Source organism: Mustela putorius, unplaced genomic scaffold, assembly GCF_011764305.1.
Source record: "Mustela putorius furo isolate JIRA1106 unplaced genomic scaffold, ASM1176430v1.1 tig00000698_pilon_pilon_pilon, whole genome shotgun sequence".
Taxonomy (NCBI): Eukaryota; Metazoa; Chordata; class Mammalia; order Carnivora; family Mustelidae; genus Mustela; species Mustela putorius.
Genome location: NW_025421449.1, coordinates 735,619 through 759,193, shown reverse-complemented (window position 1 = coordinate 759,193; position 23,575 = coordinate 735,619). Strand labels below are relative to the sequence as shown.

At 42.8% G+C, this 23,575-nt stretch overlaps 1 protein-coding gene across 1 annotated transcript in view; it reads right to left on the bottom strand.

Annotated features, from left to right (window-relative positions):
* Positions 1-971: 971 nt before the first annotated feature.
* Positions 972-23,575, bottom strand: part of STOX1 (storkhead box 1) — a 58,583-nt gene continuing 35,979 nt past the window's right edge. The window contains exons 2-4 of the mRNA XM_004769553.3: positions 13,745-13,897; positions 9,197-11,546; positions 972-3,882 (exon numbers count right to left, since the gene is read on the bottom strand). Coding sequence (XP_004769610.2) covers positions 3,735-3,882; positions 9,197-11,546; positions 13,745-13,897 — 2,651 coding nt within the window. The 3' untranslated portion in view covers positions 972-3,734. The remainder of the gene's footprint in view (positions 3,883-9,196; positions 11,547-13,744; positions 13,898-23,575) is intronic.

Here is a 23,575-nt window from a genome sequence, read left to right as displayed (position 1 = left end):
TAAGAGTCCCACACTCTACCAATTCAGTGGGCCAGGAGCCCCTGGAAAAAAAGCTTTTCAACTTTACCCTCTGCAGAGAGGTCTTACTCTTTTTTTAGCCAATTACTTTGTACATGTTTTCAAGTGCTAGAAAAGTAGTCACATCAGCTACCCAAAAGAGGGCACTATGACCCAAGAAATGGACGCTATTACTCGTAAAGAGGGAATGACTATGTTTTTAAGGTTTCAAAAGCGAGAAGGATTTGTAGAGGCCAACAAAGTAGTCATGAGTTTGTTTCCCTCTTTCTTGTTTCATGACTCAGTGTCTCTCTCCCCCACTCCATTTTGGCAGTAGTCTTTCTTCCGTATACCCCAAAAGCCTCAGGTAGCTGTAGGATGGGTTCTCAAAATGTAGTGGTCCCCAACTTTCAACATTACTACTGTTCTCGCCATTGTTTTTTTCCCTCACAGATCTGACATTTTGAAACCTTTGTCTGCTAAATTGCATTTAGTAATTGACTTGTGATCATTCTCCTTATCTATAAATAAGATACAAATGTAGCTTAGCAATGTCACCAGCCTGTGATGGTGTTGTATTACTGAGCTGGTATAATTTCAGCTACTGCCAAAGAAACGATGTTGTAATTAGCAAGGAGTTAAGAAAAGGAAATATACAATTTCTATTGGAATTTTTGAAATATTGAAAATACCCAGCTACTCTCTGAGTATTCCTAGGGGTCTGGGATTCCAGATGAAAGAGGATAATCTCAGAATGTATGAAATGTCTAAAATAAGCCCATGCTTTACACATTTTTTTCCTATTATAGCATCAGATGTTAACTGAAAACTTGTTGGCCAAGGGACAATACCTCCCCAGACAAATCTGGATTTGAATCGATGAAACTTCTTATAATCTTAACCTAAAGGACTTGAATCTCTAAGTGGAGGAATTACAGACAATCAAAAACAGGAAAACAAAAACAAAAACAGGATCTGTATAGTAGGCCATGTATTCACCTACCAGACAAGTTTTGTGAATAAATACATTAAAAATATACACATATATAACAATATCAGGTGCCTCTTGCATTGGGCACCTTGAGTAGATTAGCCTCAGATCTTACAACAGTTCTGTAAGGTAGATACATCATCACTTATCTCCCTTTTACAGATGAGAAAGCTGAAAGAAGTTTGGAAATTTCCTCCATCACACAGCTCCCAATGATTTTAATTGGAATTCAAACTTGTTTGATTCCTAAATTCAGATCATCATTCTGCCTGAAGAAAACAGTTTTTTGCTTAGAGAATAGAAAAATGGGGATAAGAAATCAAGAACTAATGTTATCACATACAAATTAATATTGGGGGTAAAAATACAAGTCACTTATTTTAGGAGTAATCTCCCAAGTAATTCACACATATACCCATCTTTAATATCTGTAATCATATGTTGTGTTTTGTAGAAGGCAAGTTTTATTGGTTTCATAATAGGCTTCATACATTTACGGAGTGTCATAGTGCATCTAGTGGCAAAATTAGGTGGATTTCATTGGTCCCTACATGTGACTAGAGCCACAAAAGTCGAGGTCCAAAATCAAAGAACGGACAGAGTTGTTAATCTTTTTTGCAAGAACTGACAAGGATAGGTACAGGAATGGAAAACTGGAAGAACTTAGGATTCTTGCATGAATTTAGTACTTTGCAGGATCCTCACTTAATCTTTTTTTTCCTTGAAATATATTTGATATATAACCCTCACTGAATTTTATAAGTATAAAACCTTACAATTGGAAGGAATCTTCAAAATCATCTAGTTCAGCTATCCTGTTAAGGTACTGGAAATACCTCTGCAGCATACCAATCAAAGAATCACCAGGCCTCGGCCCGAATGCCCTCAATAACGGGAAGTACATTCATTTATAAAAGTGTCTATTTCAGGACACCTGGGTGGCTCAGTTGGTTGGGCGACTGCCTTCAGCTCAGGTCATGATCCTGGAGTCCCAGGATCAAGTACCGCATCGGGACCCCAGCTACATGGGGAGTCTGCTAGTCCCTCTGACTTTCTCCCTTCTCTTGCTCTTGTGTGCTTGCTCTCTCTTTCTCTCTCAAATTTTTTTTTTAAAGTGTTTCATTTATGGATAGTTTTGGCTAATGGAAAGTTCTTTAAATGAGCTGAAATCTTTTAACTTTCATTCAGTGATGATGATTCTGAGCTATAAGACCCCCTGAACCGGGGCACCTGGGTGGCTCAGTGGGTTAAAGCTTCTGCCTTCGGCTCAGGTCATGGTCCCAGGGTCCTGGGATCGAGACCCACGTCCAGTCTGGCCCTCTGCTCGGTGGGGAGCCTGCTTCCTCCTCTCTCTCTCTGCCTGCCTCTCTGCCTGCTTGTGATCTCTGAGACCCCCTAAACCAAAATCTCCCCTATGAGCCTTTGCTATACAGATTACCCTTCTTGGTACTTTGTCCAGGGTTTCAAATGTCCTTATGACTACAGCTGATCTTCTTGGATGCCATGGTAGGTTGTGCAGAGCCACTAAAAGTCAACAGTCAGAAGCGAGTGGGCCAAACCACTGCAAAACCCAGCAGTGTATCTGATCTCCCCTCCTCTGCAACACCCTCCCCCGCACCCCCTTCCCCACCAACCCCCAACCCCTGGAGGCAGCTCTTCATGGTGCTGAGCTTCAACTTGCCTTCACTGTTACCAGGATGGTGAGAATTAAAAGAGGCACACTCCAATTATTCAATCATGCTTGAGATCTAAGGCCCTGACAATCCTTAGAAACCTCTTAGAAGAAACCCCCTCATCCATAAGTCAGCATTAGCATCTATCCAATATGCTGAAACCAGTCTTGACTGCTCTCTGTTCCTCAGACCCAAGAGAACTGACCATTCCACTACTTGGTCTAAAAAGGCCAGCCAGAAAAAATTCTAGCAAATCTAAGTCTTAGTGGAAATAGATCAAGTGTAAATAAACTATCATCCTCTTCCATCTTTTCTATAAATCTTTGATTTAGAACCTCCTCTCACAAACCATTCTGCAACCATTCTCCTTCCTTTCTATCTCCACCAATCTGAGAACACCCTGACTTCTCATCGCCATGCTATAGAGAGTGCCTCAAATGTGAGGAGGAACCAGAAAAATAGACCCAGATGCTGCCAGTAAATAGAATTTGGGGCCAGCTGCTCATGTTCAAGGTGGTTGCAGAGAAGATCCTTGGTGGCAATGATTGGATAGAAAATATTCTTGTTGCAGAGTACCCAAAACATCTATATAAATACTTTCTGATAATAAAAGACATTAGTTATAAACAAAGAATCTATATAACCCTAACACACTATTTTCTGGATTTCTGTGCTGAAATCTTGTGAGAACCTTAACCTAAGAACTCACTATTAGTATGGGTAGAAAAATTCACTACAAAGTATAGTAAATTATCACCCTATGTATTTGAGAAACTAATGAATGTCTGAAAATTTGAGTTAATTACATTTAATTGGAAAAGGACCAAGGACTTTATGGTTTTTTAATTGAGGAAAATTCTATATATTCCCAATAAATTCAAAATAAAATAAGCTTTAAAAAAAAGCTTTAAAACGTAAAAAAGGGGGGGAGCCAGCAACTATAACAAAATGTGTAATGAGATTAACAGCACCTATGCTTCGCTTTACAGAATTCTTCTATACTCAGCAAATTAAAATATTCTATATTAATCTGTACATTTTTATTAAAAAAGCATCCAAAAGAAAAATAAGAATTAAACATTTATGACTGGAGTTAGTTGTAGTAAGGAACTGGATGTGCGTGTTTGACCGTTCTTTGTGCCTTCAAAGTTCTGCAGAAAATTCTGTCTTCTTTTGAGTTCATCCAAAACGACTGAATTATTAGATGCCAGACTCTGTGTCCTAAGGTATTAAACATAACACAATTATCTTCCAAAAGGGCCTGGATTTCTCACCAAAGCATTACACCTTCATTTGTTACTTTGAAGCAGTATAACATTTACTAACACTAAGCTACATTTAGGTAAGTTAACCTTTAAAAATCTAAAGTGCTCCTTACATTTTAAAGACTTCACAATAGCACCTCAATTATTTAACACCTGCTTATCAAGAAGTTTCATGTTTTCAGAACATCTTTCCTTAGATCCAGTATCAATTATATTCTAGTCAGAAACAATAAGTTCCCAGGGCGCCTAGCTGGCTCAGTCGGAAGAGCCTGCAACTCTTGATCTCAGGGTTGTGAGTTCAACCCCCAGTTGGGTATAGAGATTACTTAAATAAACAAATAAATAAATAGACTTTTTTTAAAAAGACAAAAAAGAAACAATATGTTCCCTGAAAACCTCTCCTATACAACTGAAGTGTAATTTGTTTCTTTCTTGAGAAGTCCTATGAAAGAGAGAGAAGCCAACCATAAAGTTTTTCACATTGACAATGTTCCTTTCCAAGGAGCTGTGGGCTAAGTTAGTCCCTTATCCAACACACCTGCCTTGCTTCAGCCAAGGTACATTACTGTTTGGGCATTTTGCTTTTGACATTCCCCTTTTTCCACCTTGTCTCCTCTCTATCACGTGCTTGTTACATTGATATGCCTCAAAAATATGGCCTCCTGGGGCGCCTGGGTGGCTCAGTCGGTTAAGCATCTGCCTTTGGCTCAGGTCATGATTTCAGAGTCCTGGGATCAAGCCCCGCATCAGCCTCTCTGCTCAGCGGGGAGTTTGCTTCTCCTCTCCCTCAGTGCTCTCTCTCTCTCAAATAAATCTTAAAAAAAAAAATGTGTCCTCCAGTAAGTGTTCCCCTAAACAGCTCATCACTCTTAATTCCACATCTCTTTGGCAGCTGTGAAGACCTTCTGCTTTGTCCTTTTTTTTTTTTTTTTTTTTAAGATTTTATTTAAGAGAGAAAGAATGCACATGAGAGAGAGCACAAGCAGGAGGAGGGAAAAGCAGTTTCCCTGCCAATTAAGGAGCCCAATGTAGGGGGTTGATCTGGCACTCTGGGATCACGACCTAAGCTGAAGGCAATCGGTTAACCGACTGAACGACCCAGGCGCCTCTGTCCTTAAACTCTACTCCCAATTGAGGATGCAGCTCACGTCCCTGAGATCCAGTCATGTGCTCTACCGACTGAGCCTGCCAGACACATCTCTGTTTGTTTTGAGTTCAATTTGTGGTTTGTTGGTCTACTCAACTAAGGTATAAGCTTCCTATAAGTAGCAACAGCATTTTTTCATCTCTTTCTCCCTAATTCTTGCATCAGGGCACATAGATGATGTGCAAATGCTATCTTCCCTCCCTTCTCTCCTACATGTCTTTAATGATTATGTTTACAAGTCTTTCAAGAGAACCATATTAAAAGCAATTTTCAAGAAATCAAATTTCGGGGCACCTGGGTGGCTCAGTGGGTTAAAGCCTCTGCCCTCAGCTCAGGTCATGATCCCAGGGTCCTGGAATCGAGCCCCACATTGGGCTCTCTGCTCAGCAGGGAGCCTGCTTCCTCCTCTCTCTCTCTCTCTCTGCCTGCCTCTCTGCCTACTTGTGATCTCCGTCTGTCAAATAAATAAACTGAAACTCTTTTAAAAAAATCAAATTTCTTGGGGTGCCTGGTGGCTCAGTCGATTGGACATCTGTCGTCAGCTCAGGTCATGATCCTGGAGTTCTGGGATCAAGCCCCACATCAGGCTCTCACTCACTGGGGAGTCTGCTTTTCCCTCTGCCCCTTACTCCACTTGTGCTCTCTGTCTCTCTCTCAAATAAATAAAAAATAAATAAAATGTTAAAAAAAAAAAAGAAAAGAAAAGAAATTAGGGGCACCTGGGTGGCTCAGTCTTTGGGTGTCTGCCTTCCGGTCAGGTTATGATCGCAGGGTCTTGGGATCGAGCCCCGAATTGGGCTCCCTGCTCAGCAGGAAGCCTGCTTCTCCCTCTCCCACTCCCTCTGCTTGTGTTCCCTCTCTCTGTCAAATAAAATCTTTTCTAAAAAAAAAAAAGTTTTTCTTAAGATTTCACAAATCTAAATTCTCAGGTGCATGTCAATGAGTAATTTCCCTTACCTGTTTTGGGTTTGACTTTGGTTTTTATTTCTGCTGTTGACAGAGAGAAAGGGAACCCACAGCTTGTTCATTTACACAACCATTGTTTACTTTGGAGACAATATGTCTTAATTTGGTACTTTAAAGCTTTGATATGAATTAAACAATTGTCTCAAGCAGGAAAGATCTGTTCCCTAATAAAGAATTGAAGATATGTTTTTAAAATGCAGACCTCCAGGAGAAACCTGGGTGGCTCAGCTGGGTAAGTGGCTGCCTTTGGCTCAGGTCATGATCCTAAAGTCCTAGGATCTGCTGCTCCACATTGGGCTCCTTGCTCAGGGAACCTGCTTCTCCCTCTGCCTGCCATTCCCCTGCTTATACTCACTCTCTCTCTGCCTGAAAAAAAAAATGCAGACCTCCAGGGACACCTGGGTGGCTCAGTCAGTTAAGCATCTGCCTTTGACTCAGGTAATGATCCCAGGGTCCTGGGACAAAGTCCCATGTCAGGCTCCCTCTTCAGTGGGAACTCTGCTTCTTCCTCTCCCTCTACCACTACCCCCTGCTCATGGTCTCTCTCTTGCAGTCTCTCTTCAAATAAATAAAATAAAATATTTTATTTTATTTTAAAGGTTTTATTTATTTATTTGACAGAGAGAAAGAGATCACAAGTAGGCAGAGAGGCAGGTAGGGGGTGGAGGAAGCAGTCTCCCTGCTGAGCAGAGAGCCCGATATGGGACTCGACCCCAGGACCTTGAGACCATGACCTGAGATGAAGGCAGAGGCTTAAACCACTGAGCTACCCAGGCACCCCAAATAAAATATCTTAAAATAAATAAATAAATAAATAGATAGATAAGCAAACCAAACTGTAAACAATGTGTAGGTCACCTCAACAGAATGGCAATGGCAAAGGTTGAGGGATGAAGACTTCCAATTTTACTTTTAATTTCACAGATTAATTAATTTATTTATTTTAGAGAGACAGAGAGAGAGAGTGGGAGTGTGCCAGCTGAGGGAGGGGTAGAGGGAGGAGAAGCAGACTCTCCACTGAGCAGGGAGCCTGCCACAGGCCTTGATCCCAGGACCCTGGGACCATGACTTAAGCTGAAGGCAGACACTTAACTGAGACACCCAGGCTCCCTTACCTTTTACATTTCTGCATTACTTAATTTTTCAAAACAAAGTACATGATAATTTTATATAATAAAAAACTAGTGGGGCACCTGGGTAGCTAAGTTGGTTAAGCTTCTGCCTTCGGCTTGGGTCATGATCCCAGGGTCTTGGGAGGGAGCTACATGGGGCTCCCTGCTCAGTGGGGAGTCTGCTTCTCCCTCTCCTTCTCCCCTGCTTGTGTTCTCTCTCACTCTCTGTCTCAAATAAATAAATAAAATCTTTTATTTTTTAAAGAGTAAAGTTATACACCCTAATTTTAAGACGAACTTTTTGAAACCTAAGAATATGAGGGGAATGTTCACAATGTACTATTATTTGAAAAAAGCACCATGCAAAAGAGGAAATACAGTACAGGTAAAATATTTAGACAAAATATATAGATCAATATATTCAGACTAAAGTGAGATAAATATATCAAATATAAAAGAATTTTTAAAAAATATGTAAATGGGGGCACCTGGGTGGCTCAGTGGGTTAAGCCTCTGCCTTCGGCTCAGGTCATGATCTCAGGGTCCTGGGATCGAGCCCCGCATCGGGGTCTCTGCTCAGCGGAGAGCCTGCTTCCCCTTCTCTCTCTGCCTGCCTCCCTGCCTATTTGTGATCTCTCTCTCTGTGTCTCTCTCTGTCAAATAAATAAACAAATAAAATCTTTTGAAAAATAAAAATAAATAAAAATTTAAAAATTAAAATTAAAATTAAAAATATGTAAATGGGGGGCGCCTGGGTGGCTCAGTGGGTTAAGCCGCTGCCTTCGGCTCAGGTCATGATCTCAGGGTCCTGGGATCAAGTCCCGCATCGGGCTCTCTGATCAGCAGGGAGCCTGCTTCCTTCTCTCTCTCTCTCTCTCTCTGCCTGCCTCTCAGTGTACTTGTAATTTCTCTCTGTCAAATAAATAAATAAAATCTTTAAAAAAAAAAATATGTAAATGGTAGGATGGGAGCACCTGAGTGGTTCAGTCAATTATGTGTCTGCCTTTAGCTCAGGTCATAATCCCTGGGTCCTGGGATTGAGTCCCACATCGGGCTCCCTGCTAAGCGGGGAGTCTGCTTCTCCCCCTCCTTCCTGCTTGTGCTCTCTCAAATAAATAAATAAAATATTTTTTAAATATTATAAAATAAATGGTAAGGTGATTATATAGGTGTTCAGTTCTGGGGCGTGTGGGTAGCTCAGTCGGTTAAGCATCTGACTCTTGAGTTCAGATGAGGTCATGATCTCAGGGTCCTGGGCTTGAGCCCCACGTTGGGCTCCAAGCTCAGTGGGAAATCTGTTTAAGGATTTCTCTTCCTCTGCCCCTCACCCGTGCTTGCACATGCATGCTCTCTCGCTCTCTCTCTCAAATAAATAGATAAATCTTTTAAAACAATTTTCAGTACTTCTCAAATATTCCATTATGACCATATTACTTTCATAATCTGAACAATGTTATTTAAACAGATTCAGATGGAAAAAGTTGTTGGAAAGTAGTGGCAGCTCTTTCTCAATGGGTGTAGAACCCAAAATACAAGTGAAAACTTCCAACCCTCAGTTGAGCAAGTGTTTCATTTGTAACACCTCCTTCCTATTTTTAGAAATAATTCAAGATTTGGTAGTAGGAGAGTAAATTTTGGTTCACATTAAAAATGAACTCTCTCCTATTATAGAAGAGATTTCATTGTAATTTGATGTCATTCATTCAGTGGAGACTGGCAGAATTACATGGCTATAAAAAGTTTATTCAGGGGACGCCTGGGTGGCTCAGTGGGTTAAGCCGCTGCCTTCGGCTCGGGTCATGATCTCAGGGTCTTGGGATCGAGTCCCACATCGGGCTTTCTGCTCAGCAGGGAGCCTGCTTCCCTTCCTCTCTCTCTGCCTGCCTCTCTGCCTACTTGTGATCTCTCTCTGTCAAATAAATAAATAAAATCTTTTAAAAAAAAAAAGTTTATTCAGGAGTCTCCCACTAGGTAATTCAATACACCATTGATTTTAATCATTCCTGAGGAATAGTGGCTAATCAAACACATTTACATACACTTACCGTGGGGAATCTATTCCACTATCTCCAGCCATGCTATGATTTTCTGTTCCTTCCAAATGACTGTGTTCATGTTGGATATCCTGAACCAACACTGGCATATGGGAAGTGTTGAAAAGTTCTACCTTTTGTGTGAACTGCTTTCTCATTCCCTGATTCAGAGCACTCTGACTCCAGCTCGCTGGTTTCTTTCCTGTGTCACTAACAGGGTCTTGCAGGGTTTCAGTCTCAGAATCGGCTTTCCTCGTGCTATAGTAACCAAATATCCTTCCATCAGCAAAGGCCGACACTTGTACACAGGTAGCAACGCTGTTTTCCTCTTCGTGGCTAAAACTGGGCTGAGTCCCCAAACTGAGACCACTGCTTTCAGCAGGGAGATTAGGTGTTTGGCTTTCACCTGGGTTAGTGAAAAACCTGGTGGGTTTGTAACATTCATTTCCTTTAAGCACCTGAGGCTCAGACCTGTGCATTTTGCTGCTGTACTCAGTCAGAGATCTCTCAGTCGCTTTTTGTCTTCCCAAATGATTCCACTTGCTTCTCCCTGCAAAGGAACACTGAATGTGGCCAGGCAGCATTTGACCTAAGTCGTCGTTCTCAGAAAAGTCCTCCTCATCTAGATATAATGAACTACAGGCACCATCATCATCTTCTAGTTCATTCTGATCCAAGGCCTGGTTTTCATCAGAAAGCCCTTCATCTTCTAGACCCACAGTCTCTGCTTCCTGGACAAATGTCTTTCTCATTGCTATTTCTTCTAAGTCTCTGTCTTGACTCTCAGGTTGTCTCAAAGAGTTTGTATGAACTGGGTAATCCAAAAGACCAAGATTTTGGAACTGGTGTATTGTTTTATCAACCAATCTACAAGCAGGGGAGGCATGGCCTAAAGAGGAACCTTGTGATGGCAGGACATGCTGTATTTCTTCGGCCTCACCTAATGCGTTGAAGTGAGAATAACTTTTCCTCCAGACTTCAGGGATTACCTCATTTTTTCCACCGTCTACATCATATCTCAACTTGCTTTCCCGGAAGGAACAACATTCACCGCCATTTTGCAAAACACTACACTGAGTGTAATTTAAGAGGGGACCTCTGAAGTCATCGCAGAGAGGTTTGACGGTCGGGTTACTCATACAGATGGACTCTGCCATCAGTTTATCTTCACATTGTTCAGCAAGACGCTGCTTGGCTTTACTCTTCAAGATTCTTGAGGAATCCAAAGACCTTGACCTTTGGAAAGGTTTTCCCTTTGGTCCAGCCTGACGGGGTCTCAGATCACTGGTCTGGGTGTTGTGCACTTTGGTCATGGGACTCCCTCGGTGAGAGAAGCCCTGGAAAGGATTACTGATTCTCTTCTTGTAAATCAAATGGGAACCCAGCACTGATAAATTCTCAGCAGGTGGTGTTTGAACTCCTGCTTCATTTGGGCTGTTAATTTTGGGGCTGGGCTGTGCAGCAGGGATCTTGGGATGTTTCTCCTGTTTGATGCTTCCTGGCTGAGGCTCGCTTCCCTGGCTCCCCACTCTGTGCCTCTTCCTCTGAGAATGGCCCCGCCTTCGAGGCCTCCCACACCGGCCCCGCCTTTTCCTAACTCCCTCTTTTGAAGGATATTTATGCCTCGTGGTCAACCTATCAGTGGAAGTGCCCTGGCTATTATATTGTTTCTGTTCTTCGTATTTTTCCATTAAGACTGTATGTTTGATTAAGTTGTCAACGGTCAGAATGGGATTAATTCTTCTGATAATCTCATGTTCGACGTCTCGAGGGATATTGTCCAAGTCATCTTCATCTCGAACAGGCCATTCTTCTGGTGGGAACTGGGCAGAGAAACTGCTGTGTTCTGTTCTGGACTTCTCCTTCCTGGATATACTACGCCAGAAGAGGCTGAAGCCAAACTTCTTGCCTTTTTCTCTGTCTTTTGTGTCTGGTAACGGTTTGGCGCTTTCACTGATGATATGATCCCCAGACACTGAAACTGCTCGATTCCGTACCAAAGGTCTGGATTCCTGAAGACCTTTCTGGCCTTTTCTAGCCATTTCCGCAGCCTCCGGTGTTGCCTCTACATCCTGAGCGCAGGGATCAGGGAAACACCTGCAAGACTGACAATGGGAAATGGGGGCAGCGTTTTCTTTGGCTGATTCTGCACAGCTGGCCACGCCCACCAGATAGGTAATGCAAGCCGGCCGCTGACTTTCATCCGATAGGTCTCTGTGATTTTTGTGGGGGGTTGTATTTGTGATGAAGTAAGTCTGAGGAGTGACTATGAAGTATCCCTCTCCAGTGTGATAAATTTTCCTTTCTTTAATCAGGGTTCCCAGGGTGGTATAGAGAATATCCTGAGATGGAATTGCAATGCCTAAAACAAACAAGCATTTCGTTATACTGATAGGTTTGGCATTAAAAAATATTTTAATGAGTGAAATCAGTAATGCAGAAATGACCACACATGTGCTTGATGAACCCACAGCTAACTATAACACAATTAATAAATGTAACTGCATTGCCGAAGAAGCATTCATAATAGTAACAATTTAACTGAGTAACAGGAATATAATTTGGTCTACACAAAGACAGGGCTAACTTAATGGTTAAGTAGAGAAAAAAAAATCTGAGTTCCCTCGAATACACACAGCAAGTTACACAACCCCATCATGAATTTAAATTTTGACTTCAAGACAGCATTCTTGGAAGCAAACACAGGAGTTTTTGAAAATCACAGCTTCATTGCTTAAATCTTAAGAATCTAAAGAGAGAATGAAAACCAGTCTATGCCAGGATGGGGGCGAACTACCTAATACCTGTATTATGATAGTTTTTAAAAGTAGGAAGGTAGCAATTTTATTTTTTTTTAATTTTTATTTTTTAAAGATTTTATTTATTTGTCAGAGAGAGCGAGCGAGAGCGAGCACAGGCAGACAGAGACAGAGTGGAAGGCAGAGTCAGACGGAGAAGCAGGCTCCCTGCGGAGCAAGGAGCCCGATATGGGACTCGATCCCAGGACGCCGGGATCATGACCTGAGCCGAAGGCAGCTGCCCAACCAACTGAGCCACCCAGGCGTCCCTGAAGGTAGCAATTTTAAAAGAAATTTCCTTTTCTAAATAGCAGGGTTCAAAGATGCCTCCTTAGCGCAGTAGCCAGTGCATCAGTCCCAAATAGCAGGTTTCAAAATTGTATTTATATTGTGAAACATGTTTGTATAACACCGGAAGAAAATACCTCAATATATCAACATTTCCTTTGGATTGTGATACTATAAGTGGTTACTATTCTACATTTTCTTGATTTTTCTACAATAAGCATATCAATTTTATAATGGGAAAATTAAAAATACTCTTCTACATCCATGCATTTTGGATATCACACAGCTGTGAGAAGATAGAAATAAATCAGTATGTAATACAGAAAGATCTCCGAAATTTTTTAAAAGATTTATTTATTGAGGGACACCTGGGTGGCTCAGTGGGTTGAGCCTCTGCCTTCAGCCCAGGTCCTGATCTCAGGGTCCTGGGATGGAGCCCTGCATTGGGCTCTCTGCTCGGTGGGGAGCCTGCTTCCCCCTGTCTCTCTGCCTGCCTCTCTGCCTTGTGATCTCTCTGTCAAATAAATAAATAAAATCTTAAAAAAATAATAAAGATTTATTTATTGGGTCTGGGAATAGGGAGGGAAAAAATGAAAAAAGATAGAACTGGGGAAGGAGACAAACCATAAGAGACTCTTAATCTCAGGAAACAAACTGAGGGTTGCTGGGGGATGGGTGGGAAGGATAGGATGGCTGGTTTATGGACACTGGGGAAGGTATGTGTTATGCTGAGTGCTGTGAATTGTGTAAGCCTGATGATTCACAGTCCTGTACCCCTGGGGCAAATAACATGTTATATGTTAATTTAAAAAAAGATTTATTTATTTGAGAGAGAGTGCGCGTGCACGAGGTGGGTGGGAGGAGCAGAGGGAGAGAGAGAATCTCAAGGAGACCTCCCACTGAGCTTGGAGCCTGATGCAGGGCTCAACTCAGGGCTCCATCTCGCAACCCTGAGATCATAACCTGAGCCAAAATCAAGAGTTGGGCGCTTAAGTAACTAGGCACCCAGGCGCCCCCACCAAAATATTTTTTTAACTTAGGCAAGGTACAGACAGAATGTAAAGAAGGATCTAATGTATGTTATTTTTTTTTTTTTAAATACATATGCTCAAATACCTTTTAGGAAAGTATACGCAGGAAAAGATAAACAGTAGAAGCTGTCACCTCTGGGAAGTGGCAGTGGAAGAAAGGGATGGTGGGGAAGAAGAGGAATTTTTTTTCTTTTTTTGTTTTGTATTCCTTTCTACGGTATGATTTGCTTATGGCCATAGGCATTGTTTTTGCAAAAGTTCATCTAGAAAGTAAAAGAAATGCCCTTATCAAATTCATTGATGCAGGCCTTCTCCCAGCAGGGCTCTAATACAAGGTTCTACACTAGAGAAAAAAAAAAAAAGTGGCTATCTCCCAGTTTATTTAAGAGGATTTATAAACAGAAAGCAGGCCAGGAACTAATAGAGAAAACTGGTCACGCTACCTGGGTAGTGTTGCTTCAAATGCTCCAACAGGGATTCCTGGGTCACCACGGTCTGGGCAGCATTCAGATCAGACACAGCACAGCAAAGAACTTCAGCCAAAGGTACAAACTGAGATTGAGCTATTGGATTCATTTGTACGGGGAAGACATCACCTAAATTGGAGGTTAAAAAAAATAAGGAAAGGTGATAACATTTATAGTAAAAACTATTTGGGATTAGTGAACCAACAATAAAAACTGAATGGCTGGGCGCCTGGGTGGCTCAGTGGTTTAAGCCGCTGCCTTCGGCTCAGGTCACGATCTCAGGGTCCTGGGATCAAGTCCCATATCGGGCTCTCTGCTCAGCAGGGAGCCTGCTTCCCTCTCTCTCTCTGCCTGCCTCTCTCTCCATCTACTTGTCATCTCTCTCTGTCAAATAAATAAATAAAATCTTTAAAAAAAAAAAAAAAAAAAAAACAAAACTGAATGGCACGTGGCATTACTATTTTTCTCATCGGTTCTTCCTCCCAATCTGATAACAGGAACAATGGTAGAAAGCATAGAAGAAAAAGGCTTACATTCGGGCCCCCTAGTTTTTTGTTGTTTTTTTTTTTTTTTTTTTTTTTTTTTTTTTTTTTTTTTTAAAGATTTTATTTATTTATTTGATTTGACAAATCACAAGTAGGCAGAGATCAGAGAAGTAGGCAGAGATGCAGGCCCGATGAGGGAGAGGGGAGGACCTGAGCCGAAGCAGGTTCCCCTGAGCTGAGCAGGCAGAGCACAAGTAGGCATGATGGGGCAGGTTCATCCCTGAGGAGAGCCTGATGACCCATGACCCTGAGACCATGACTGGAGCCGAAGGCAGAGGATTTAAACACTGAGCTACCCAGCGCCCCAATAAAAACTGAATGGCACGTGGCATTACTATTTTTCTCATCGGTTCTTCCTCCCAATCTGATAACAGGAACAATGGTAGAAAGCACAAAAGAAAAAGGCTTACATTCGGGCCCCCTAGTTTTTAAGAAGTTTGTAGAATTTGTCAGTACTTTACATGCAAGAGGTAGTAAATTTCCGGATGAAAGTCACAAAGTGCTATCAGAGTTTAGGTCAGACAATGCTTACATGGTAATTCATACATTTCGAAGCACTTTTTAAAAATCATATTAGATTTCTGAGGCAGGCCGGGATGGAATTCCCATTTCTTTACTTAAAATAAAGAAAGCCATAGGGGTGCCTGGGTGACTCAGTCGGTTAAGTGGGTGCCTTTGGCTCAGGTCATGGTCCCGGGGTCCTAGGATGGAGCCCTTTATCGGGCTCCTTGCTCAGCAAAAAGCCTGCATCTCCCTCTCTCCCTCTCCTACTCCCCCTGCTTGTTTTCCCCCTCTTGCTGTCTCTCTCTGTCAAATAAATAAAATCTTAAGACACACACACACATATGTATACATATATACATATATATACATACATACACACACACACAATCCATAGAAAGCTCAAGTAATTGTCCCAAGGTCAGAAAGCAAGTGAAGTGACAAAAACAGGTCTTCTGACTCCTAATCCAGCATTTTCATCATTCCATATTTAAAAAAAGATTTTATTTATTTATTTGACAGAGATCACAAGCAGGCAGAGAGGCAGGCAGAGAGAGAGAGAGAGGGAGAAGCAGGCTCCCTGATGAGCAGAGAGCCCAATGAGGGGCTCAATCCCAGGACCCTGAGATCATGACCTGAGCTGAAGGCAGAGGCTTAACCCACTGAGTCACCCAGGTGCCCCATTCCACATTTTCCTGGTTGGAATGATTAGGAAGATTTGAAGAAGGAAAGGTCAAAAAAATTTTCCAAAAGCACGAAGACAGAGCAAAACCATGGAAAGAGGAAAGCACAAGGTATATAAAAGCACGAATAGAGTTATCCTGGTTGGATAGAGTTTAAGAGTTATTATCACACCAAAGTTGAAGACGGATCAGAAATGTAAGCTAGGGGGCGCCTGGGTGGCTCAGTGGGTTAAAGCCTCTGCCTTCAGCTCAGGTCATGGTCTCAGGGTCCTGGGATAGAGCCCTACATGGGGCTCTCTGCTCAGCGGGGAGCCTGTTTCCCCCTCTCTCTCTGCCTGCCTCTCTGCCTACTTGTGATCTCTGTCTGTCAAATAAATAAATAAAATCTTAAAAAAAAAAAAAAGAAAAGAAATGTAAGCCAGACTGTATTGTCTTTCCTCCTTGCCAATGTCTTTTTTTTTTTTTTTTAAGATTTTTATTTAGTTATTTGACAGAGTGACAGCTAGAGAGGGAACACAAGCTGGGGGAGTGAGAGAGGGAGAAGCAGGCTTCCCACTGAGCAGGGAGCCTGACATGAGACTAGATCCCAGGACTCTGGGATCTGTACTTGAGCGGAAGGCAGATGCTTAAGGACTGAGCCCCCCAGGTGCCTCCTCCTTGCCAACATCTTAAATAAATGTTCTTTTTTTTTTTTTTTAAAGATTTTATTTATTTGTCAGAGAGAGAGAGGGAGAGAGAGCGAGCACAGGCAGACAGAATAGCAGGCAGAGGCAGAGGGAGAAGCAGGCTCCCTGCTGAGCAAGGAGCCCAATGCGGGACTCGATCCCAGGACACCGGGATCATGACCTGAGCCGAAGGCAGCTGCTTAACCAACTGAGCCACCCAGGCGTCCCTTAAATAAATGTTCTTAACCTGCTGTTACTCATGTTAGAGTTTAAGATTCTGCTGAGCATCCAAGGGAATCACTCAATTACTTGGAAATGAAAGACTAGGACTCAGGAAAGAGATTTGAGAATCAACTAAAACAGAGAAGATCTGAAGCTGAGGAGGGCATAAGTTCTTCAGTAGGAGATATAGGAAGACAGCCAAGAAACACTAAACTGCGAGGCTACCTACAGTTAAGAAACAGTAGAAATAGGGACCCACAAAAGCAAGAAGGCCCAATAATGGGTGTAGGAGGTAGAGAACCAAAAGTGTGAGAAAAAGAGGCTCTGAAATGATAGTAAAACAACAGTGTCAAAATGCTTAAAAGGGATCAGAAAGGTGGAGGGAGGAGGAAAAGGGCCATTTTATTATTTTTTTTCCTAAGATTTTATTTGTCAGAGAGAGAGAGAGAGCACAAGCAGGGAGAGTGACAGACAGAGGGAGAAGCAGGCTCCCTACTGAGCAAGGAGCCTGATAGGGACTCGACCCCAGGACCCTGGGATCATGACCTGAGCCAAAGGCAGAGGCTTTAACCCACTGAGCCACCCAGGTGCCCCAGTCATTGTCTTTCTTGACTGAAAGGTGACCACTGGTGTCTTTCAAGAGAACTGTTTTCATAGAAAAGAACACAGAAACTAAATGTCAGGCTGAAGGGAAGGGAGTTAAGTGAGGGAAAAGGTAATGTTAATGGATCCTCCTTCCAGAGCAAGGCTTCTTAACTTTGGCACTTTTGACATTGGGGGCCAGATATAAAGTGACCAGTCATCTCAGTATGCTCAGGACTGAGGGGTTCCCTGGGACATAGGATTTTCCGTGTGATAACCAAGAAAATCAAAGGAAAACCAAGACGGTCTGCCGAGCCAGATAATTCTTTGTTGTGCAGAGTCGTCGAGTGCATTGCAGCGTGTTTAGTAGTGTTCTTGGTCTCTGCCACTTCTAGATGCCGGTAGCATCTCCCCCAGTTGCAGCAACCAAACAAGTTTCCAGACATCGCCAAACGTCCCCAGAAGGGATGGGGGAATGGAGGCAAAACTGCTCCAATTATAAACCACTGTTCTATACCATTTGTTGGAAAAATCGGATTCTGAAAGAGGAGAAACAGAACACAAACCAGAAGGGAGCAGGAACAAGTGAATGTGAACGTGTGTGTACATTGTGATTTTCTTAAAAGAAGAGCTCTGCACATTTGCATCCAAAAGAAAAGGCTTCGAGGAAATAATGTACCTGTTTCCGGGAGAGAGAGAAGACCAGTAAGACAACAAGATCCCGTAGGACAAGGAATAGGAAAATGTGCAAAAGGCACAGGTAGAAGAACTGCCTTAGAAATAAGGAAGATGGGGCGCCTGGGTGGCTCAGTGAGTTAAGCCTCTGCCTTCGGCTCAGGTCATAGTCACAGGGTCCTGGGACCGAGCCCTACATCGGGCTCTCTGCTCAGCAAGGAGACTTTTTCCCCCCTCTCCCCCTGCCTGCCTCTTTGCCTACTTGTGATCTCTCTCTCTCTGTCAAATAAATAAATAAAATCTAAAAAAAAAAAAAAAGGAGGAAGGAAGGAAGATATGAATTCACCTGGACCTGAGAAAAGAGTAGAGGAGGGTAGAAGACCAGGAATCCACCGAAGCATAGAAAGAAATACACATGAGCACAGCAAGGTCCTCGATCTCTGCAAAGTTAAGGCAGGGAGAGAGAGGATAGGAATGGGAGGAGAAAAAAAAACAGAAGTGAGGAGCTGAAGAGTGGAAAGGGGGGTTGAAGAGCCATTCCTGGAGTGTACTAAATTTCAAAAAAATATATGAATACATGGATTATGAAGGAGCCCTGAGTCTCAAGATGATTGAAGTGTGGAGTGTGGTTGGTGGCAGGTGACAATCTGGAATGAAAAGGGTGAGAGCCAGGGAGGCCAGGTGCTTCTGAAACTTTAATGTGATAAGGGAGTCACTGGGGTGGGGTGGGGGAGGGAGTGCTAATGTGCGGATTCTGATTCAGAAGGTCCGAAGGAGGGTCCATGATTCTGTGTTTCTAACAACTTCCCAGGTGAGGTCTGCTTGGGAATGGTAAGAGGGTGAGGGTGTTGATAATCACAGTGTTAAAGTAGCTAACCATTCAACAAACAAACATGGCCCTGGGACTGCATGGGGAGTCAAGAGTAGCCAAAGGGAAGTCAAAGAATTGAGAAAACTTGGTTATACTGTGCAGGTGACTTGCCCAGTGACAGCAAAGCCAATACATTTTACTAGTTGAGGGGGAAGGAAGGTGGTGAGGACTGGCAAGGTGTCAAGTGTTGTAGCCAGAGCTGGTGAATGGCCCATAGTATTTATTGTATCAGATGAAGATAGAGGACTTCCATAAGGAAACTGAGAAGCAGTTTGCTATACATAACACTGGTCTGTTTCCCTGTGTGCTTAAGCTTCTGTATCTGGCAGGCGGGGGCATCTCTGAGCTGGAAGGTTACAACACAGGCCAGAGCTGCTGTCTGCCACAGAGGTTAGGATCTCCTCTTGTGTGCTTGTGGCTATTCCACTGGATGGACACCAGGATACCTGCAGCATTCTGAGAAGCTAGGCTGAATGGCTAATCAGTATTTCAAAGGGCAGTGATGAGCGTGGGATTATGAAACTTAGTGTCCAAGTGAGACATTAGCTGAGCTAAACCTCAAAATCCTTCTAGAAAGTCTACCTCTAAGCTAAGGGTAATAAGCCTCTGCCTCTCTTACGCCCCTCTTTGCCTTTCTTTTTTCCATCCACATCTGGGATTTACTTTCTTCTCTTTCATCTCCCTCCTCAACCAGAAAAAGTACAATTTCAAATAGTTCCGTGCTTCTTTAACATAACTCTATGTGCTTAATTTGAAATAAGTGACTTTAAACTTTTATAACCTTCTTCCTCGTCTCCCAAAACAATCTAAGAAGTGACTTTTTTCTTCTGTGTGACCTTGAATTACCTCCTCTCCGTCCCCCACCTTCAAGTGGACGAAAAGTCCTTAATTCAAAGAGGGTGGAGAAAGTTCTCTCCTAGAGGGATAAGGGTTAGAGTCCCGGCGAAGCATAGGGCAAAACCTAAAAAGGTTTTCGGTGGTTCAACTACACAACCTCAATAGACCCCTACCCTAAACGCAGTCACTTTGAACTTTGCGATGGGGTAGGGAGGAAGAATTTAAAGGCAGGGAGAAGTGGCTAGAGTTCAGCGTCTGACATCCCTGCCTGCCGCGCCCCCTGCCGGTAGCCGCCCATTTTGGGGCAAATGAAACAGGAAGGCTTCACCGAGGATGGGTCCAGTACTCAGGTCTCCACTGTGCCTTTGGGCTAGACCTGAAGCAGCCCAGTTTTTAGCTCAACTCTTAAGCTTATTTCCTCCTTTCATAGGAAAAATAGTCAAAACAGATTTTTCATAGGTCTGGTGCGAGGGATGCGTGGGATATCCCTGTACATTTCTTTGCAATCTCCCATACATCTAAAGTCAATTCGAAATAAAAGCTGAAAATAGATTGTTCAGAAAGCACTACTTTTAACAAGCAGAAATATGAGCAGCAGAAGTTTTTTCTTACATTTTAAAAATCCCAAACAAGTTCTTTTAAAGAATCCTGACACTGCTTGCCAAATCCAAAAACACTCCCAGAAATGTTATTCATAATTCCTACCACGGTGTGGGAATGAGTATTTTAAGAGCAAACAAACCTACAATCAAGTAGGAAGCCAAATTGCCTTTTTCTGCTCCTTAAAATTAATACAATAACATGTCCACTGCATTTTAGAGAACGTGTTAAATTGCATTTAACCTCCGGTTTGGCATTCCCTCTAAACAAAGCCTAGAGCAAGTTTCTCAGTACATTTCCTTCCCAGCCGTTGCTAAGAGACCTCTTCAGGTGCGTAAATCATCAAGGGTTCTTTTGTGCAAGAGAGCTGAGCGAACCCTGATGGGGAACTTCCGTGATAGACTCAGGAATCATGTTCACACTCTAGCCATCTTTTTTTTTTTCTTTTTGTCTTGGTTACTTTTGCCCTTGGATTTTTGGAATGCAATAACCCTTAATAGAGTTTTCCACCAAAAATTAACTTTCTGTGTAGAAGATCCCATTTATAGATGTAACCAGATTTCTCAGTAAGTGAAAGCCAGTCCTTTGGCTTTATCCTCCATTACTGTGGAGTAATTGAAGAGGACCCTTAAGCCCGGGCCTGCTGTTGACTTTTGACCTTTGACCTGTAGAGGGGCTGGGAGGCCAGGAGAGGCTGCATGCCAGAGCAAACAGTTCACAACAATGTTCTCTCTGTTTACACAGTCTTGGACTCTTGGGTGCTGCAGAAATGGGAAAAGCATTTGGGCAGAAAGACTGGTTTGACGGAAATACCAACAAAGTCCGACTGTATATATTGGTGCCTACTACATTTCATGCCACCTTTTCTGCAAAGATTTTTGTTGCTTACCTTGCTGTACTCTCAAAGGATCTGGTGGGTATTTACTTTTTTTTTTTTTTTTTTTTTGAGTTTCCAAATTCTGATGAGGTTTTTTTTTTTAAGATTTTATTTATTTATTTGGCAGAGAGAGAGAGATCACAAGTAGTCAGAGAGGCAGACAAAGAGAGAGGGGGAGGCAGGTCCCCTGCTGAGCAGAGAGCCCGATGCGGGGCTCGATCCCAGGACCCTAAGATCATGACCTGAGCCGAAAGCAGAGGCTTAGCCCACTGCACCACCTAGGCACCCCTCTATGATGAGTTTTAAAACCATTTTTCTTTAAAAGCCCACTTTTGGGGAGAAGAATAAAAAACAGCGCAAGGCAAATTCAGTGTATGTAGTATATAGATCCCCAATCAGCAAGTAGAAGCGTGGAGTTCTGAATTGTCAAAGATTGTTGACCCCCAGTCAAGTCTAGAGCAGACCTCTTCTAGCTCGAGATCCTACAACTGTGACAAGAACCAGACTCCTGTGTGAAGCTATAAATTCCTATAAAGCCTGGGCGATCAATTCCTGTCCCTGGTGCCTTGTAACAGTGGCCAAGAGAGCCCCTGGCTGATAGGAGCACAACTCTAAAAGTGTGGCTTGCTCCTGAGCTGGTGACAGGAGCCCACCAACAGCCCAGAGTCAATAAAGTCCTCCTCTGAGGAAAAGGTGGTGGTTTCTTTGACAAGGACACAAAGACCTCCTCCATACGCCCCCGCTGGAGGCCTCTAGAAGAATACCCTATCTTGACTGTTTCCTATCAGCAAAGAAAAGTGGCTAAAAGAGCCATTTCCTGGCCAAATCCTGAGATGTAAATACTCCTACCCCGGGGTCAAATATCAAGAGATATGTTCATGACAAATACGGACACAGCCGGACTGCCTTGCACCAGACACCCCGGAAGGCAGATGGAGTAGACCAAGCACACTGTCCCCCAGATCTGTGGCACTAGAGAAATCTTCTACCGGGGCCACTGGACTCCTAAATCCGCCAGTTACAGATCACCAGTTGGAAGCTTTGGTAACCTTACAGGAGCCTAAACTTTGCCCTCTGATAAATGGGCGCACTGGTGTCAGCACAGTAGCTGGCCCAGTGAGGTTATTTTCCCGGGGTAGTGGGATGGGGAGCACAAGCCAACAGAAGCGGGACAGCGGTCGGTCCCAGCATCGCGAGGGAAGGTCTAACGCAAGGGGAACAATACCCGGGGTCAAACGACACACTCGCTCCCCATTTTGAGAGGTTATCAGACAGCTGAGGGTGAGGTTTGCTAACTTAACCATTTGGGAGAAAAGAGCCAGAGGCAGAGAAAGCACACGATCCCAGACCCCTGGGGAGAAAGGCAGAACCCAAATCAAGAGGCATTCTGCTCGGCCCAATCCTGTGTTTGCTTTGTCCACTGAGAAAACTTTCGAAGAAAAAATGATCTTTATCTAAACGGAGTTTCTTTTGATAATTCAATGCTCTAGTTAAATTTCAAGGACTCAATTAAAGTTGTATATAAAAACTGTACCGTGGGGTGCCTGGGTGGCTCAGTGGACTGGGCCTCTGCCTTAAGCTCGGGTCATGATCCCAGGGTCCTGGGATGACTGGAGTCAGGCTCTCTGCTCAGCAGGGAGCCTGCTTCCCTTCCTCTCTCTCTCTGCCTGCCTCTCTGTCTACTTGTGATTTCTGTCTGTTAAATAAATAAATAAAATCTTTTTAAAAAACCACAAAAAACCTCGACCTTTAGAGGAAAAAAATTAAATACCATGCAATATTAACACTTATCTTACGTTTTTAAGACACACAAATTCCAAGAGGGTCTCTGTGAGGAATCTAAATTCTGACATTTTAATTTGGGGTACTTGAATGTGATTTCAAAGTTCCTAAGAGAATGTGCTACCAAATATGCAAAACAGAAGACTTTTTTTTGCAAATTTGGAAAACACATCAGAACTTTTTTGTGTCCATAAAAATTAAATTCCAGGCAAAAAGAATCCCAACATTACTTATTTCATATTCAAGACAGAAAATTCTCTCTACTCTAAAAATGTTGAGTCCCCATACAAGTTTATGGACTCCGTGCTAGACAGTCTGCCAGAAATTCATGCATTATTGACCTTCAAACAGTTGAACTGAGCAGCTCAAAGTCAGCTAATTACCTGCACACACGAAACCCGAGACCGTCTTTTTTCGGCGCCCGTACTGAATCACACTGTGAGAAAGGTATCTTCTACGTGCATTAGAGATGACAATAGAGCATGAATAAAACAGCCTGCAGATCCACTCAAGTTTAAATTTAAAAAAAAAAAAAAAAAGGATGTTTTGTTCTAAGTAATCCAAGAAGCTTCTCTGATTTTTAAACTGTACTTTTATCCAAGACAGAATTTCCAGATTCCTTTAACATTAAAACTAATCCTGCACTTTTAAAAATGCAAGTATTTTGTCGCAATGTGTATCTCATCAGAGATAAGATGCTGTGCAGAAATCTCCATGGCTTGAAATAGTTAGATCTATTGTGTTATAACCTTAAATAGGTTCAGAAAATCAAACAAAATTGGAACAAAAAAGAGAGATTTCAGGCCAGCAAAACCAAGCCCCTCTCCGTGTCTCCCTTTTATTTTAGTAAAATAAAAGCATGCAAACACTTTCCCTGGCACTTAGAAACAAAAGAGTTCCAAAGCCGCAGAGACTGGCTCTAGATCTGAGGGTAGTTGGGTTATCACCCAGGGAAGCTGGGATTCTT